This window comes from Dromiciops gliroides, chromosome 2 (assembly GCF_019393635.1).
Source record: "Dromiciops gliroides isolate mDroGli1 chromosome 2, mDroGli1.pri, whole genome shotgun sequence".
Classification (NCBI taxonomy): Eukaryota; Metazoa; Chordata; class Mammalia; order Microbiotheria; family Microbiotheriidae; genus Dromiciops; species Dromiciops gliroides.
Window position 1 is genome coordinate 147,669,258 of NC_057862.1, and position 19,181 is coordinate 147,688,438.

The following is a 19,181-nucleotide window of genomic DNA, read 5'->3' on the forward strand; positions in this document are numbered from 1 at the left end:
CCATCCTTACTCTATCTCCCAACTCCAGGCATTTTCTCTGGCTGCCCCCCATCTTTAGAATGTTCTCCCTCCTCATTTCCACCTCCTGGCTTCCCTGGTTTCCTTCAAGTATCTGCTAAAATTTCATCTTCTACAGGAAGCCTTTCCAGATTCCACTTAATTCTAGTGTTTTCCCTCTGTTGATTATCTCCAATTTATCCTGTATATATATAACTTGTCTGTAAATAGTTGTTTGTATGTTGTCTCTCCTATTAGACTATAAGTTCCATAAGAGAAGAGACTGCCTTTTACTGTTCTTTGTATACTATGACTTAGCACAATGCCTGTTATCAAATATTTACTGATTTATTTACTGAATGACTGGTTGTATTCCTTAGTAAGAAGAAAGTACCTAGAGGAGAGGAACACCTTCATTTCTGTCTGTTTTCTCAGTACCCAGCACAGTATAAGTGTTCATATGTATATGTTCATATTTACTCACATGTGTAAGTATTCACATTTGCTGAATGGAAATGAATGACAGAATCTTATATTTGAAATGGATTTCAAATATTCAAAGCTATACATAAATAAGAATCTCCCTACAACATTTGGATTTCTTTAAGGAAAATCATCCTGACAACTAATCCTAAAGTAGAACTGAATGCCTCCAAAAATAGTGAGCTTCATATAAAATCAAGATGACCACTTTTTAATATATTATATGGAGGGGCAGCTAGGCGGTGCAGTGGATAAAGCACTGGCTCTGGATTCAGGAGTACCTGAGTTCAAATCCAGCCTCAGACACTTGACACTTAGTAGCTGTGTGACCCTGGGCAAGTCACTTAACCCCCATTGCCCCTCAAAACAAAACAAAACAAAACAAACAAACAAAAAATATATATATATATTATATGGAGAATTCTTATAAAGGTCATATATATATACATATATATATATATATACATACATACATACATACATATATCCCATCTAACTCTGATATTCTGCCATTATGTGAAGGGGATTTTTGCAACTATATGGAACACAGACTGAAAATGAAAGAGATTGGAAGCAAAGAACTTAATCAGGAGTCTATTAAATAGTTTAACTCACTACAAAACACATTCATGTCATAACCAAATTCCTGCAAACAAAAGAAATATTTGGGTACTTTGCAGTATGTTATACTGGAATTTGGCCTGAATATACATTATTCTCCTCTCATTCCCTTTTCTCTACCAGCTTACAATAATAACAAAAAAGAAAACAGTTTGTTCCCTAAATGTTACATAGTATATTACTGAAAGCATCTCTGAAAACTGTCAGTAATTTCCATGCCTCTCCTGACCTCTCTACCTCCCACGTGTTAGTAAAAAAATAAGCAGAGCAAAGAGTAATTCAGTGAAGACAAATCAAGAGCAGAATTCAAATATCTCAAGAATCCTACTCTGGTCCCACTCACTTTCAACCATCAATTCCTTCCTTTTTCTAATAAAGTTTAAAAGCTTCCTGAAATTGCAGGGGAAATGGTCAGACCTTGTGGAGGACAGTTTCATAAAACTAAAAGTTATAATGGAATACTATTGTGCTGTAAGAAATGATGAGCAGGAAGAGTTCAGAGAAACCTGGAGGGTCTTACGTGAGCTGATGATGAGTGAGATGAGCAGAACCAGAAGAACATTGTACACAGTATCATCAACATTGAGTGTTGACCTACTGTGATGGACTATATTCTTCTCACCAATGCAATGGTACAGAAGAGTTCCAGGGAACTCATGATAGAAGAGGATCTCCAAATCCAAGAAAAAAAAAAAAAGAACTTTGGAGTATAGATGCTGATTGAACCATACTATTTCTTTTGTTTTGGGTGCTGTTGTTTTTTTTTTTCCTATTTTGAGGTTTTGCATCACTGCTCTGATTTTTTCTCTTGTAACAGGATTAATGCAGAAATAGGATTAATGTTATTATGTGTATATATATGTGTGTATATATATATCTATATGGATATGGATATGGATATATAGATATATAGATATAACCTATATCAGATTACCTGCTGTCTAGGGGAGGGGGGAGGGAGGGGAGGGAGGGAGAAAAATCTGAAATTGTAAAGCTTGTATAAACAAAAGTTGAGAACTATCTTTACATGTAACGGAAAAAAATAAAATACCTTATATGTAAAAAAAAAAATCAACACTTGAGTCTTTGAGAAATAAACTTTGATGTCAGGAGAACATCAAAAAAACCAAAACAAAACAAAAAACCTAAAAGTTATAACCTACTTTATCCAGTTTTCCACTGATCAGCCTTAAAAATTAAGCTAACACTCAGACAGACACTTAACACTTACTAGCTGTGTGACCCTGGGCAAGTCACTTAACCCCAACTGCCTCACTAAAAAAAAAAAAAATTAAACTAACTATCTCTAAAATGATAGCTTCAATGTAGTGGAAAACCCAATGGATTTGTAGGTAGATGACCTGCACTGGTATCGTGCCTGTACAACGTAACTCGTTGTGTGAAATCTGGTAACCGACTTAAACTCACTGACTCCTTCACCTTAAAAAGGGGATATAGCTATATTACTTACTCTGAAAGGTTACTAGAAAGATCAAACAAAATATAAAAGACATTTTGTAAACTATAATAGCCTATAAAAATATCAGCTATCAAAATGGTTATCACCTTTATGTAACTGGATTTTATTATACCTTCAGATTTTCCTAGACAATGACAAAAAGGAACACCTTACCAAAGAACATAGATAAAAATATTTCAATTGTTATATAAACAGGAGAACGGAAAGGATAAAATACCTTTCCTACCCACTAGTAGATGGCTATGCTTAAATTAAAGAAGAAAAAAGTGGAGTGAAGGCCTCATGTTTTAATTATACCACACCAGAGAGGGAATCAGAATCAATGAGGCAGATTTCACCTTACCCTTTTTTTTAAAAGTGAGGTAATTGGGGTCAAGTGACTTGCCTAGGGTCACACAGCTAGTAAGTGTTAAGTGTCTGAGTCTGGATTTGAACCCAGGCACTCCTGACTCCAGGGCCAGTGCTCTATCCACTGCACCACCTAGCTGCCCCTCACCTTACCCTTTTAACAAAGAACTTATTAAGTTTGTGGGGTGGAGCTTCACCTTATTAAGCCGTGAATGCCTTGAAATGGAGGTGTTTAAGGAGAGACTGAATGAACATTTGTTATGAGAGGATTCATGTATCAAGCAGGCTGTTAGACTAGATTACTTCTAAGGATCCCATTAACTGAGATTTTATCAATGTATAAAGTCTCCTTCGGCTTTCAATTGATCTAAAGAAGCAAGGTCTATCTTATAATGTACACATCTGTACATCTGTTTTATAACTTTTAAAGGAGTTGACAGTTTTTGGCCAAAGTTTATACAAAGTTGAATATTATAAAAATGTGTTTTATGGGTAATTCTGTAGCCCTGAAACAAAATGGCAACTCATCCATTGACTGGAGAGTGGCTAAAGAAATTATGATCCATGAATTTAATGGAATATTACTGTGCTAAAAGAAACAGTGTCAGCTAGGTGGGGCAGTGGATAGACCACTGGGCCCAAAGTGAGGAAGACTTATCTTCCTTAAATCTGGCCTCAGACACTTATTAGCTGTGTGACCCTGGGCAAGTCACTTAACCCTGTTTGCTTCTGTTTCTTCATCTGTAAAGTGAGCTGGGGAAGGACGTGGCAAACCACTCCAGTGTCTTTGCAAAGAAAACTCCAAATGGGGTCATGAAGGGTTGGACACAACTGAAACAACTGAACAACAACAAAAAAAACAAGGAGTATGGTGAATACAGTAAAGCATGGAAAAACTTAAATGAAGTGATAAACAGTAGAGTAAGCAGAGCCAAGAAAACAATATATACAATGACTAAATCAATGTAAATGGAAAGAACCACTACCACAAAACAAGTGAAAGTGGATGTTGCAGAATTATACAAAGAACAAGAATGGCCCCAAAGATATGAAAAGGCACTACCCCCCTACTCATTTTCAGAGATCGGATGCACAGGTGTGGAACATTGTAGATATTTTAAGACTTTTTTTTTTTTTAAGTGAGGCAATTGGGGTTAAGTGACTTGCCCAGGGTCACACAGCTAATAAGTGTCAAGTGTCTGAGGCCGGATTTGAACTCAGGTACTCCTGACTCCAGGGCTGGTGCTCTATCCACTGTGCCACCTAGCTGCCCCAAGACTTTTTTGATGTATTGCTAAGTGTTGCTATTTTAAGGGAAAAGAAAACTTTCATTAGCCATTATTTTCTGTGACTGCATTCAGCTGTAAGCATTTATAAAGAGTAAAATCAATGCAAAATTAGCACAAATATTATCGATTTTACTTACCAGTTTGATCGCTACATATTCATTGGTGTAGAGATTTTTACCTATGGAAAAAGCAGAGCAAATATGTTTTAGTGTTATTTGTTATAAGAAACAAACTAAAACTTTCATTTATGAGGTCATGAGAAAAGCCACATTCCAGATGTCATTCACATATAATAAGAATGATTTTTTTTTTGTTTTTTTGGGGGAGGAGACAATTGGGGTTAAGTGACTTGCCCAGGGTCACACAGCTAGTAAGTGTCAAGTGTCTAGGGCCGGATTTGAATTCAAGTCCTCCTGACTCCAGGGCCAGTGCTCTATCCATTGTGCCACCTAGCTGCCCCAAGAATGATTTACAAATTAAAAGTGAAACAGATCTAGCAATGCTTGAACATTACGATAGTTTTCAAACTCCTACTAGTTCTGTAATCCAATCTTCCTAAATACCAGATAAAATTGTAGAAACAAGAGTCATGAGGGGAAGGGGGAGAGAAAGGAAATAATCAGTAGACCAAAGCATATAAATTTCAAACATTCACAAGTTTTAAGTCACAGAATCACAGGATTTCAGAGTCTGAAGGAACCATAGGAATCATATGTAGGACAAACTATAAATGAGGAAGCTTTTGCTGGCAATCCATCCTCCCTTTAAAATAACAACAAAAAGGCAGCTAGGTGGAGCAGTGGATAAGGCACTGGCCCTGGATTCAGAAGGACTTGAGTTCAAATCCAGCCCCAGACACCTGACACTTACTAGCTGTGTGACCCTGGACAAGTCACTTAATCCCAATTGCCTCACCAAAACAACAACAATTGACAACAACAAAAAGAGGGTATAATAAAATTCATTTATTTAACCAACAGATCTACTTTCCCGTGGAAATCTAATGATTCTTGTAGCTTCAGCTATTACCTTTATATATATATATATCAACAAACACTTATTTTATTTTTTCCAGTTACATGTAAGCGTAGTTTTCAACATTCATTTTCATAAAATTTAGAGTTCCAAATTTTTCTCCCTCCCTCCTTTTCCTCCCCCCTCCAAAAGATCACAATCAGGTTATATATGTACAATCCACAAGTGTTCTTTTTATCAGTTCTTTCTATGGGGGTACATAGTAAGTATCCTCATTAGTTCCTTGGCATTGTCTTGGATCATTGCATTGTTGAGAGTAGTTAAGTCATTCACAATTGTTCATTGAACAATACTGCTGTCACTATGTACAATGTTCTTCCAGTTCTGCACACTTCACTATACATCGATGTTCATTAGTCTTTCCAGGTTTTTCGGGGATCATCCTGTTTGTAATTTCCTGTAGCACAAGACTGTTCCACTACAATCATATAGCACAGGTTTTTCCATCATTCCTCATTTGATGGACATTCCCTTTATTCTCACTTCTTCGCCTCTATCAAGAGTTGCTATAAATATTTTTTGTACAATTTTTCCCCCTTTTCTCTTTTTCATTACTATTGTTAACTGTTTCCCTTCCATCCTATTCCCTTCCCCATGATATTTATTCTATTATCCATCTTCTTTCATCCTATCACTCCTCAAAAGGGATTTGCTTCTGTCTGTCCCCTCCCCTACTCTGCCCTTCCTTCTTTTGCCCCACTCTCTTTATCCCCTTCCCCTCCTATTTTCCTGCAGGGTTAGAGAGATTACTCCACCCAATTGAGTGTGTACATTATTCCCTCCTTGAGCCAATTCTAATGAGATTGAGGTCTTTGAGCCAATTCTGAAGAGTGTTAGGCTCATTTATTGCCCAGATTAAATAGATTACTCCACCCAATTGGATATGTGTGTGTGTGTGTGTGTGTGTGTGTGTGTGTGTGTGAATCCCTCCAGGAGGAAGCTCTGATTAGTTTAAGGTCCTTGAGCCTTTTCTGATGAGTGTAAAATTCCTGCCCTGCTCCTCTCCCATCTCTTCCCCCACTCCATAAGCCTTTTCCTGTTTCTTTCATGTAGGATTTCACCTCCGCCCTTCCCCCCCAATTTAACCCTAAAGATTTCATCACCTAGCTAGGTGACACAGTGGACAAAACATCACCCCTGGACCCAGGGGGATCCTATCCAAAATCCAGCCTCAGACACAAGGCAGTCGCCCACTGTACGACCCCAGGTATGTCCACCAGCTCCAATTTTTTTATGGGTCTTGTATTTAGAAGTCAAATTTGCCATTCAATTCAGGTCTTTTCATCACAAATATCTGAAAGTCTTCTTTTTCATTAAAGTCCCATCTTTTCTGCTGAAAAATTATGCTGAGTTTTGCTGGGTAGGTTATTCTTGGTTGTAATCCCATTTCCTTTGCCCTCTGGAATATCATATTCCATGCCCTCTGGTTCTTTAATGTAAAAGCTACTAGATTTTGTGCTATCTTGACTGGGGCTCCACAGTACTTGAATTCTTTCTTTTTGGCAGCTTGCAATATTTTCTCCTTGACCTGAGAGCTCTGGAATTTGGCTATAACATTCCTAGGAGTTTTCCTTTTGGGATCTCTTTCTGGAGGTGATTGGTGGATTCGGTCTGAAGCCTGCAGCTCAATAACATTGCTGGTCTGAGTCTGCAAGGAACTCAGACCAAGTGAGGAACTGCAGATCTGTTGTTCTGAACCTGTTTCAGCTAGCAGAGTGTGGGGCCAGCAGCAGCCTACTGCTACTCCAACCAATGGTAAACTAACAATTGTGATGTTAAAACCCAAATCCAGACAGGAGCTTGCAAAGTTCAGACCAAAAAGGCAAGCAAGCAAGCAACCTTCCCCCTGGATCAAAAAGCTCTGAGAAAAAAAAAAGGGAAAAAAAAGCTTGCAGACCCAAAACCTTAACAACCATGGAGAACTTGGAAGAATAAAGCACTCAATACTCAGAGGAAGGAAGCATCAATAGGACCAAGAATACAAGACAGGACCAAACAAGGCCCTGATAATTCCTCTAGAAATGTACTGAGACTGGTACTAATGCAAAGTCTCAATTTGGGAAAGGCTAGAAGAAAAATAAATCTTCTCATAAAGATCATCTAGGTGACACTGTGAGTAGAAGGATGGGGATGAAGTCAGGAAGACTTCCTGCATTCAAATCTGGTCTCAGACCCTTACTAGCTGTGTGCCCCTGGGCAAGTCACTTAATCCTATTTAAATAATTTCCTCATCTATAAAATGACCTAGGGAAGGAAATGGCAAAGAACTCCAGTATCTTTGCCAAGGAAACCCCAAATGAGGTCACAAAGAGTCAGACATGACTGAAACAACTGAACAAAACAATAAAGAGCTATCATAGTAACAGAAACACCAAAGACATAAAACCCAAAGAAGAGATGACTTCAAAAGATCTATGAGCAGGCAGCTAGGTGGTGCAGTGGATAAAGCACCGGCCCTGGATTCAGGAGGGCCTGAGTTCAAATCCGGCCTCACACACTTGACACTTACTAGCTGTGTATCCCTGGCCAAGTCACTTAACCCCAATTGCCTCACCAAAAACAAACAAACAAAAACAACAAACAAAAATTACCATGGCCTCCCATTGCCTACCCAAATGTAAATCTCTATGCTCAACTTTAAAGGCATTTTATAACTTGACTCCACTCTAACACCCAAATGTATTTCCCATTGTTCCTCAACATGAACCACTTGCTTCAGTTGGACCATTCTTCAGCCCCATTTTGTTCCTATTCTTTCTTCTCATAATTAAATTCATCCTTACTTTTTAGCTTCCCAAATATATTTCAAGTTCTATCCCATATTCCAATAAAATCTTTCCTGATTACACCAACCTCTCTTGTTCTCTTTTTCTCCAGTGTATATTGTTCTTTTGCCTATTTCTAGAGTAAATATAATTAACTAATTATATTTTATTATATAATGTTTTCTATTATTCCATGTGTATATGATCTCCCTACTTAGAAGACAAATTCCTTGAAGGTAGAGAAAATGTTTTATATTGATTTGTATAACACAGACTATGGCTTTGCATGTAGATGCATACAATAAATGAATGACTATAAACTATTTTTTTCTATAAAAAAGTATTCTTCAAAACTTAAAATTGGAGTTAGACTGTTCATCTTTTCCAATATCAAACTTAGGTGATACTTAACATTGTGATAGGGATCTAAAAGCTTAAAAATAAAACTTGTTTATGAACAACAGAAAGTTTACGAATTTTAGCAGTAAATGGGTTAGGGAAAATAGTTCTTAAATGTAGAAAATGTTAGAGCACATTAAATAGGCTTAATCAATACAAGAAGTATATTTTCAAAGAAGACTAACAGTGCCCTTTGCTTGCAACATATTAATATGTCATTTATTACAAAGTTGAAACTTCAGCATCTTCCAACCTCCAAAATAAAAGGTTACTAATGGTATTGTTTGTCACAAAAATTAATGCAACAATTCTGTAACATAAAAAGAAATATTTTACAACTTTTCTCTTTTGTATAAGAAAATGTTACATAAATTACATAATATAAAAATTACTATATTAAGTTATTGTAGATGAATCAATTATATAATGTTATATAAATTGAACTTATTTTGAATTTATGATGAATATCTAATAACTTACAAATAATTTTAATTAGTTTGGTGGTAAATGTGAAATGGGTATTAGAGAACTACTATTTCAGGGCTTCCATAGGAGAAAGAACAGGAGAAAGACTTAAAAGTGAAGATGGAAATAATGGATAAATAACTATAAAAGCAGTGTGAAGAAATTTTGAATTTAACAATGCCAGAGACAAGGACTTGAGTCAAAGACTCAAAGAGAATGGGGAAAAGAACTTAAGCAGAAAGACCTAAAGGGGGGAGGGACATTAGAAAGACTCAAGCAAAAATGAAGACTCAAAGAAGGGGAGAAAAATATTGGGAATCTATGGCGAAATGGAAAGGAAAGGAAATTGGGCATGCCTGTTAAAGTACTAAAAAAAAAAGTGAAAATTTCAAAACTAAAGAAACCCATAAATCCTTTGTCATAGCCCAGGAGAGCCCAAGAGGAAGTAAGACAAAGAAAAAGAGCTCACTAATATTAAGCATGAAGAGTGGGGAAATTTTTGTATTACTCTGCAATGCATGCGATGTTTATATTACTGCATAGCCAAGAAATGATCTATGCTCAAAGGGCAAACTGATCTACCTAGAAAAAAAGGTGGAAAATGAGAAATAATATTATCAGGGAGAAAACAATTTTCCTTTTTAAAAAAATGGAAAAAGGAATGGGTACATGATTTAGATATAAAGCGTGATACCATAAGCAAATTAGAAGAGCAAGGAATGGTCTACTTGTTAAATCAATGGAGAAGGGAAGAATTTTTGACCAAACAAGACATAGAGAACATTACAAAATACAAAATAGATCATTTTGTTTATAATAAATTAAAAGGATTTTATAAGCTGGGAAACAATCTTTACAGTAAGTGTCTCTGATAGAGAACTAAGTCAAATTTATAAGAATACAAGCCATTCCCCAATTGATAAATGGTAGGAGTATATGAAATAAGCTGTTTTCAAATAAAGAAATCAAAGCTATCTGTAGTCATGCAGAAATGTTCTAGGGGGCAGCTAGGTGGCGCAGTGGATAGAGCACTGGCCCTGGAGTCAGGAGGACCTGAGTTCAAATCTGGCCTCAGACACTTAATACTTACTAGCTGTATGACCCTGGGCAAGTCACTTAACCCCAATTGCCTCACTTAAAAAAAAAAAAAAGCAATGTTCTAAGTCACTATTGATTAGAGAAATGCAAGGTAAAACAACTCTGAGGTACCATCTCACACCTATGTTGAAGAGAATATGGTAAAGCAGGGGAACTAATGCACTGTTAGTAGAGTTGTGAAGTGATTTAACTATTCTGGAGAGCTATTTGCAATTATGCCCAAAAGGCAACCAAACTGTGCATACCTTTGATCCAGCAACACCATTACTAGGTCTGTATCCCAAAGAGAACATAAAATAGGGAAAAGGACCCACATGTACAAAAATATTTACAGCTGCCCTTTTTGTGGTGGCAAAGAATTAGAAATTATAGGGATGGCCATCAATTAGAGAATGGCTGAACAAGCTGTGGTAAATGAATGTAATGGAATACTACTGTGCAATAAAAAATGATGAGTAGGATGCTTTAAAAAAATCTGTTAAGACTTCTATGAACTAATGCAAAGTGAAATGAGCAGAACCAGGAGAACACTGTACACAGTAACAGTAATACTGTGTGATAATCAACTATAAATGACAGCTCTTCTCAGCAACACAATTATCCAAAACAGTTACAGAGGACTCATGATGGAAAATGTAATCCACATCCAGATAAAGAACTGATAGATTCTGAATGCAGATTGAAGCATACTATTTTCACTTTATTTGTGTGTGTGTGTATGTGTGTGTTTTCCCTTTTGGTCTGTTTCTACTTTTACAACTATGACTGATATGAAAATATGTTTTACATGATTGCACACATATAACCTATGTCAAATTGCTTACCATAGTAGGAAGAGGGGAGGGAAAGGAGGGAGAAAGATTTGGAACTCAAAATTTTGTAAAAATAATTGCTAAAAGGGGGGGGCAGCTAGGTGGCGCAGTGGATAAAGCACTGGCCTTGGATTCAGGAGGTCCTGAGTTCAAATCTGACCTCAGACACTTGACTCTGAGCAAGTCACTTAACCCTCATTGCCCTGCCCCCAAAACAAACAAACCAAAAAAAAAAAAATTGCTAAAAATTGTCTTTACATATAACTGGAAAAAATACTGTTATAAAAATGGAAAAAAGAAGTCAGTCTGAACAGACAGAGAGGAATATTGACCTGTATAATGAGTTTGACACGAACAGATTAAAATCCAGAAGGAATCTTAAAGGTCATCCAGATGGGGACACAACAAATAAAAAGCTGGTACTGGAGTTGGACATTTGTTCAGTGGACATATCCTCCACTATCTCCAGAAACCTGTCTAAACTCATGTTCACTGTGAATAGCCTGAATTAATTTCTTTTAAGTACTGACTGATTTGATCTCCTTGCTGTCCAACAGACTCTCAAAAGGGACTTCTCCCACACCACATTTGAAACTGTCAATTCTTCAATACTGAGCTTTCCTCATATAATCCTCACAGCCATGGAAAAACCATAGCTTTGACTATACAGAACCTTGTTGGCAACGTGACATTTCGACTTTTTAGTATGCTGCTCTGATTTGCCATAGCTTTCTTTCCAAGGAATAAGCATCTTTTAATTTCATGGCTACAGTCATTGGCTACAGTGATCTTTGAGTCCAAAAACATAAAAATCTAACACTGCTTCCATTTTTTCTTCTATTTGCCAGAAAATGATGGGATGAGTTGCCAAGATCTTAGGATTTTTTTTTTAATGTTAAGCTTCAGCTTTTACACTCTCCTCTTTCACCCTCATCAAGAGGCTTCTTATTCACTTTCTGCCATCAGAGTGAAATCATCTGTGTATCTTAATTTTGGCTTTTGAATCATTCAGACTGGCATTTCACATGATGTACTCACATGATGTATACATTAAATAAGCAAAATGACACTATCCATCCTTGTCCTACTCCTTTTCCAATCTTAAACTAATCAGCTGTCCCGTGTTTGGTTCTAACTGTTGCTTCCTGATTCACATACAGGTTCCTAAGGAGACAAAATAATCTGGTATTCCCATTTCTTTGAGAACTTGCCACATTTCCTTTTGATCCACATATTTAGTGTAGTCAATGAAGCAGTAGATGTTTTTCTGGAACTCGCTTGCTTTCTCCAGAATCAAGCTAATGTTGATAATTGGGTCTCAAGTTCTGCTTCTTTGAAAATCAGTCTGTTCTTCTGGTGATTCTTGGTTCACTTATTGCTGAAGCCTAGCCTGCAGAATCTTAAGTATAATCTTGCTATTTATGAAATGAATGCAACTGTTCAGTAATTTGAACATTCTTTGGCATTGGCTTTCTTTAGGATTGGGAGTAGGAGCAGGAAAATGCAACCTGAGGCACTTACCAGCAGTGTGACCCTGGGCAAATCACTTAACCTCTGCCTCATTTTCTCGATAGTAAAATGGCAATAATAACAGCACCCATATCACTGGGTGATTTTGAGGATCAAATGAGATCTTATTTGTAAAAGCCCTTAGCATAAAGGCAGGCATATATAGCTGCAATTTAAATACTTACCCCTCTCTCCCATCTAGTTCAAACCCCTCATTTAGAAATGAGGAAATGTCAACAGCTAGAGAAAAATGACTTGTTTAAGATCACAGAGGTAGAGGTGGGATTTGAATTTAGATCTTCTGATACAAGATAAAGTACTTTCAGACCTGAAGGGCAGAAAACCACACAAGAAAAAGGGGGAGGGGGTTGGAGAAGAAGGACCAATGAACATTTGTAGTTTACAGATAAAAGAAAGTTTGAGAAGAGGCAGGAGCTTTTAATAGTCCGAAGCAGCAGCAATTGTTTGATCGACATAAGGAATGATACCAGGTAATGTGCAAGTGTTGCCTAAAGATCTCATCTGGTAAGGATAAGAATAAAGTAGGGAGGGTGTCAGTGCCTTAAGATGCCCTGCTAAGGTCATACTAATGCAGCTAATGTTGACCCTATAATAAAAAAAGAAGAGGTCTGTCTAGTATCCACTTTTGCTGATTCATATGGACACAACTAATAATGATAGAAGGAAACTAGAAAGTAATGTAATAAAATACAATGTTTTAGGTAAGAAACCAAAGCGCTTGCTTGGTGACAGAGCTGATATTTTCATCCCTATTCCTATCTATTGAATGCAAGGGATTCAGAAAACATGGGCAGACTTGGGATGTACCAAATAACTTAACAAAGAATTATATTGGTCACATTTCAACATGTATAAAAGGACTTGTTACTAATATAACATTTCATTCCCAAATCAGCAGGCTATTTATAGTCAGACCACCAATTTCTTGACAAAGATGAAAATAAATACAAAACTAGAAAAATAAAGATTAAGAAAATTGGCTTCCAATTAACAATTCCAATATGACTTACTTATTTTTTAATTTAATGAACACTCCCCCAAAAAGAACATTTCCATGTAGAATGGAATACAGAAAAACAAATGGTAAAATGTTGGTCTACATTAACTACAAGCTTGCTTTAAATATGTGTGTATATGCTACATGTCACTTTCAAAGTTGTCCTACTTATTTGTGTTCCTTAACTTCAGTTTTCATGCATTGTAAAAAATACTTCACTATCTTTTCTTTTTTTCATAGACTCTATTAAATACTTCACTATCTTTTCTTTTTTCATAGACTCTATTGCAAGTTCTCCTTCCTAGGGAAGCACCAAACCATACCCAGCAAACAAAAACACAATCCTTTTTTTTTGGGGGGGGGGTGAGGCAATTGGGGTTGAGTGACTTGCCCAGGGTCGCATAGCTATTAAGTGTCAAGTATCTGAGGCTGGATTTGAACTCAGGTCCTCCTGAATCCAGGTCTGGTGTTTTAGCCACTACGCCACCTAGCTACTACCCCCAACACAGTACTTTTAACAAGAATGAAACAAATGCACACATTTTTCATGTCCTTTAGGAGGTGAGTACCATGCTTTCTCATCAGTACACTGGAAATATGGCAGGTCATGGAATTAAACACAGTTCTTAAGTCTTTAAAAAACAAAAACAAAAAACCTTCTCAACACAATCAACAACTTCAGCAAAGTTGCAGGATATAAAATAAATTCACACAAATCATTAGCATTTTACAATAGCTACCCCATTTCTAGCTCCATCCCTCTCCCCCCCACCAAAAAAATATGTAGAAAGAAAAAGAAAAACAAAACTCCTAAAACAAATATACATAGACAAGCAAAATTAATTCCAATACTGGCCATGGTCAGAAATGTACGACTGAATCCATCATATCTCTGTGAGGAGATGGTTAGTGCACTTCATATGGGTCTTTCCCACTTTTTTTTTTCAGTCTAAAGTATAAACTTAGTAAGGGAAGAGCCAGATCAAAGGGTAGGCAGATTTTAGGGACTTTTAGAGCATTGTCTGAAATTGTTTTCCAGAGTGGCTGGAACAATAGACAGCTCCACCAAGAGTATCTTAGTAAACTTGTCTTCCTGTAGCCCCTCTAACAACTATCATCTTCCCCTTTTTGTCACCTTTGCTTGTTTAACAGGTATGAGTTATGTATGAGGTAGAAACTTGGGTGTGTTTTATATTGCATTTCCCTAATTATTAGTGATTGAGAACATTATTTCATATCACTATTCATTATTTTGATTTTTTTGGGGTGCTTAATAAATGTTTATTGATAATAAGTGTTCATTCGTTTATTCATTCATGTTTGACATATGCAGTAGACTATTTATCTAGTCTTCTTATAGATACATTTATTTAAAGTTTTGAGTTACAAATTCTATGCCTCTCTCATTCCCTCCCTCCTTACCCTCCCCACTCTCTGAGGTGGTAAGCAATCAGATACAGGTTATACATGTTCAATTATGTAAAACATTACCATATAAGTCATTTTATATAAAAAGACTCAAGTAAAAAAAAAGAAAATGCAAAATAGCAATGCTTCAGTCTGTGTTCAATCAATATCAGTTCTTTCTCTGGAAGTGGATAGTATGCTTCATCATTAGTCCTTTGGGATTGTCTTGGATCATTGTATTGCTGAGAGTAGTTAAGTTATTTGCAATTGCTCACAGAACAATAATGCTGTCACTGTGCACAATGTTCTCCTGGTTCTGCTCACTTCACTATATATCAGTTCATATAAATCTTCCCAGGTTTTTCTGAAATCATCCTGCTTGTTATTTCTTATAGCACAATAATATTCCATTACAATCATATACCACAGCTTGTTTAGTCATTCCCCTGTATGGGATTAATTATGATTTGGACGGGGTGGCTAGGTGGCGCAGTGGATAAAGCACCGGCCCTAGAGTCAGGAGTACCTGAGTTCAAATCCGGCCTCAGACACTTAACACTTACTAGCTGTGTGACCCTGGGTAAGTCACTTAACCCCAATTGCCTCACTAAAAAAAAAAATATATATATATGATTTGGAGTTTTCATGACGCCATCTTTGCTTCATCATAGTCAGACAGAAAAGATGCAAGCTTTAAAAGCCTAAGAGAAGATGGGTATTTACTTTAAGAGATTATGGAACAAACAACACAAAGAACATTTATTGAGTCAAAGTATCAAACCAAGTACCTAACCCCCACCTAGGAGTTCTCCCACGCCCACATGGGCCCGGCCAAATTATAATGGGGACAGCCCAGGGGGTATATTAAACCAACTGGAGACCCAGCATGACTAAGAACCACACTGCCTGTGAGAGAGGAAGGGGGAGAGAGACTCTCAGGGAGGGACAGAGAAGGAAGGAGAGGAGGAAGAGATAGAGAGAGAGGAACTGGTGTGTGTTTGATCTTCTGACCTAACCAGGAGACACTGGAAAGCTGATTCTCCTTAGAACTGCAGATTCCAGGTGGTGGTAAGTTTGTGTTCCTTCCAGTGAGGCTGGCTCATTAAACCAGCTGAGCTGGAAACAAATTTAGTGTTTGAGTTAGTTTTTGCCAGACCCAAGCTGTTCTGAGTAGCTGAGGAAGCAGAGCTTATTCAAGGTACCTGGGAGCCTTTTTACCTTAGAGATTAGATTCTAACTTTCTCTATCCCCTTTCTCATTGTCCCTAGCTTTATTAACTCTACTTGTGTTGTGAATTTTGTTACCATTAATAAAATCTGATTTGTTTGGGAAAAGAGGCTGTTAATTTCCTTTCTAATTAGTCTGGGAGACATGACTGGAAAACAGGCAGTTTGGAAAAGGGGAAAATCTGGACCTAGAGGTGAACCATTATTTTCTGAACCCAATATTAGAGTGAGCTGCCCAATTAACTACCAAAACTAAATTTAGCCATAACACTTCATTTGATGGGCATTCCTTCAATTTCCAATTCTTAGCTACCACAAAGAGTCATTATTTTGATTTCTTTCACTAAGACCTCTATTCATATTCTTGACCACTTTTTTTTTTTAACTGGGGAATGGCTCTTGTTATGTAACCCCACAACAAGTACCAAAAAATTCTCAGAGGAAAAAAAAAAATGCCCTAAAGGAATACCTGGAGGGAGTGAAAGAAGAGAGACAAAATGGAAAAGCTAGGGAGGAAAATAATGGCAAGGAAAAAATGATACCTTAGAACAGACTCATTCAAAACCTCACTAAAGAACAGAATGCCCTGATAATCAGAATAAGTCAGACAGAAAACAATGACTCAGCAATAAAAGAAATATTTTTAATTGAAAAGTAATATTAGAAACCAGTCAAAGAGAGATAGTCTAATAATTTTAAGATTATCTGAAAACTATGAACAGAAAAAAAAGTCTACATATTTCAGGAAATTATAAGTGTAAATTATCCAGAACTCTCAGAAGAAAGTTATGAGCAAAGTAAAAACCAAAAGAATCCACCAGGCACTTCACAAAAGAAAAAAATCTATTCTACTGGGTAGTAGGGTTTTTTCTTATATTTAAAATCAGTTCCTTAAATATCTTGGATATCATATATTTATCTGAAGCTTTCTCCAAAGATTTTCCCCCACCTTGCAAGTATCCACAGATTGATGAAGGGAGTTTTCTGAGATATCTGTTTTAAGTAACCTAAATGGCTTATATGGGAAGTGATTGTATGGCCAATCAGCTATTGTTTGAACGCTATATAATGTATAACCCAAAGAGGTTTAAGGGGTCTAGTCACACATTTCTGTTCTCCTCTCTGCTGGACAACAGCTCTCTAAAACTTTTTTCAGATAAATCAGTTTTTCGACTACTCACTGCCTTGCTTGTTGGTTTCATACACATATTTTATACATGTTTGTGCTTGTATATATTTGTCTGTGATTTTATCATTATAATGATATAAGGTATAGTCATATATAAGATCATGTCTATGCTGTATTATATGTTAAGCGAATGCTCTGAGGATATCTTCAAAGAAGGGAAAAGATAAGCAAGTGATGTGATAGATGTGATTTTTAATGGATTACTAAACTTTACTTTGGGAAGAGCAAGAAGATTAGGCTGTTTCCACTTGAAAACTAAGAGATATGTGACTGGCTTTCAAATGTTCTGATTGGGTACAAGAATATACTATTGATTTTATTTGTGCAATTATATGTGAACGTTGTCCATTTTATCTGTTATGATCATCTTTATCCCTTATCTAGTATCAACTCTACCTTTAACCACACTGCAGCAGATATTTCTTTCCTTGCTTTCCTAAGCTTCTTATGGTATATGACCTTTAAGAGCTAAGTCCTGTATCCTGTTTAGAACTGACTTTGGTATATGAAAGGGGGGTAATGGTATTAACCTAATTCTGTAAAACTGCTTCCAATTTTAAAAAGTTATTGTCAAAGACTGAGTCCCTACCTCAGTAGTTGGTGGTTTGGAGCTTATAGAGAGTATTATGCTGCTAAATTAATTTCTTTCTATGTGTTGTGTACCTAATATATTCCTGGATCAACCTTTCTATTTTTTAACCAGTACTAAATGGTTTTGATGATTACTGCCTTGTGGAATAGTTTGAGATATGGTACGACTACTTCATTCTCCCTTTTATCCCCCATTATTTTCCTTGAGAATCTTGGCTTTTTTCCCTTCGTAATTTCTCTAATGAAATTTTTTCCCCGCTATCTCTAAAATAATCCTTTGGTAATACAACAATGAATAAGTACATTAATTCAAGTATCACTGTCATTTTCATTTTACTGGAACAGCCCAACTATGAGCAATTAATATCTAACCAATTATTTATTTTGTTCTCTTTATTAATTTCTCTAACAAGTGTTTTTGTATTTACATTCCTATAATTTCTGCTAGGTCAAAATGATCTAGTTAAATGGGCTATAGATTTGAGAAATAGAATGGACATCATATCAATCATAATTATCCCTTAAATAATTTTAACTGGCAAGTCTGCTTTAACTTTTTAGTTTGCCAGCATGGAAAAAATCAAAACAGACTAAAAACTGCCTCAGCTAGCAAACACTTAAAAATATAATCTCATTTGTCAAATCTTAACAGAGAAGAAGGGGGTAAGGGAGTTAAAGAGAAGGTAGATGAAGTAATTGTTGCTAAACAAAATTAACTATAAGAACGTACAAAAATGTATCACTTTTTGAGGTAACGAAGAATGGAAACCTGAGGGGTGCCCATAAATTAAGAGAATAGATTAACAATTTATGGTATATAAATATAATAGAATAATATTATGCTAAACTCTGAACAATGCAATGCACCAACCACAATTCTACCACCTCCTGACAGAGAACTGAAGGGTTCAGAATGCAGAATGAGACAATTATTTTCTTGGACATAGCCAATATGAAATTTTGTCTCATTTGCTTATTCACAGTAATGCATTTTGCTTTTGTTATATTCTCAGTGGGGGTGGGTAGGTCTTGGGATAGGAGGATGAGAAGGTAGATTCTGGCTGATTAAAACAAACCATTAAAAAAGAAATAAAGGGCTAAGAAATAGAGCAGTGGATCAGTGGAATAAGTTATGCACACAAGACACAGTAGTAAGTGACCAGTAATCTACTGTTTGATAAACCCAAAGACTCCAGTTTCTGGAATAAGAACTCACTATTTGACAAAAACTGCTGGGAAAACTGGAAAACAGCAGAAACTAGGGATAGGTCAACATCTTACACCATATACCAAAATAAGGTCAAAATGGGTCCATCATTCAGTCATAAAGGGTGATACTATAGGCATCTATGGAGAGGGGAAGAATTTATGACCAAACAAGAGATAGAGAACATTATGAAATGTAAAATGGATCGACTTGATTACATTAAATTAAAAAGGTTATGCACA

At 36.4% G+C, this 19,181-nt stretch overlaps 1 protein-coding gene across 13 annotated transcripts in view; it reads right to left on the bottom strand.

Moving 5' to 3' along the window:
- The window catches only part of CSNK1G1 (casein kinase 1 gamma 1), a 248,881-nt gene that overhangs the window by 93,279 nt on the left and 136,421 nt on the right, over positions 1–19,181 (bottom strand). For all 13 annotated transcript variants that reach the window (XM_043983282.1, XM_043983279.1, XM_043983275.1 and 10 more), the window contains one exon: positions 4,356–4,396. In XM_043983282.1, coding sequence (XP_043839217.1) covers positions 4,356–4,396 — 41 coding nt within the window. The remainder of the gene's footprint in view (positions 1–4,355; positions 4,397–19,181) is intronic.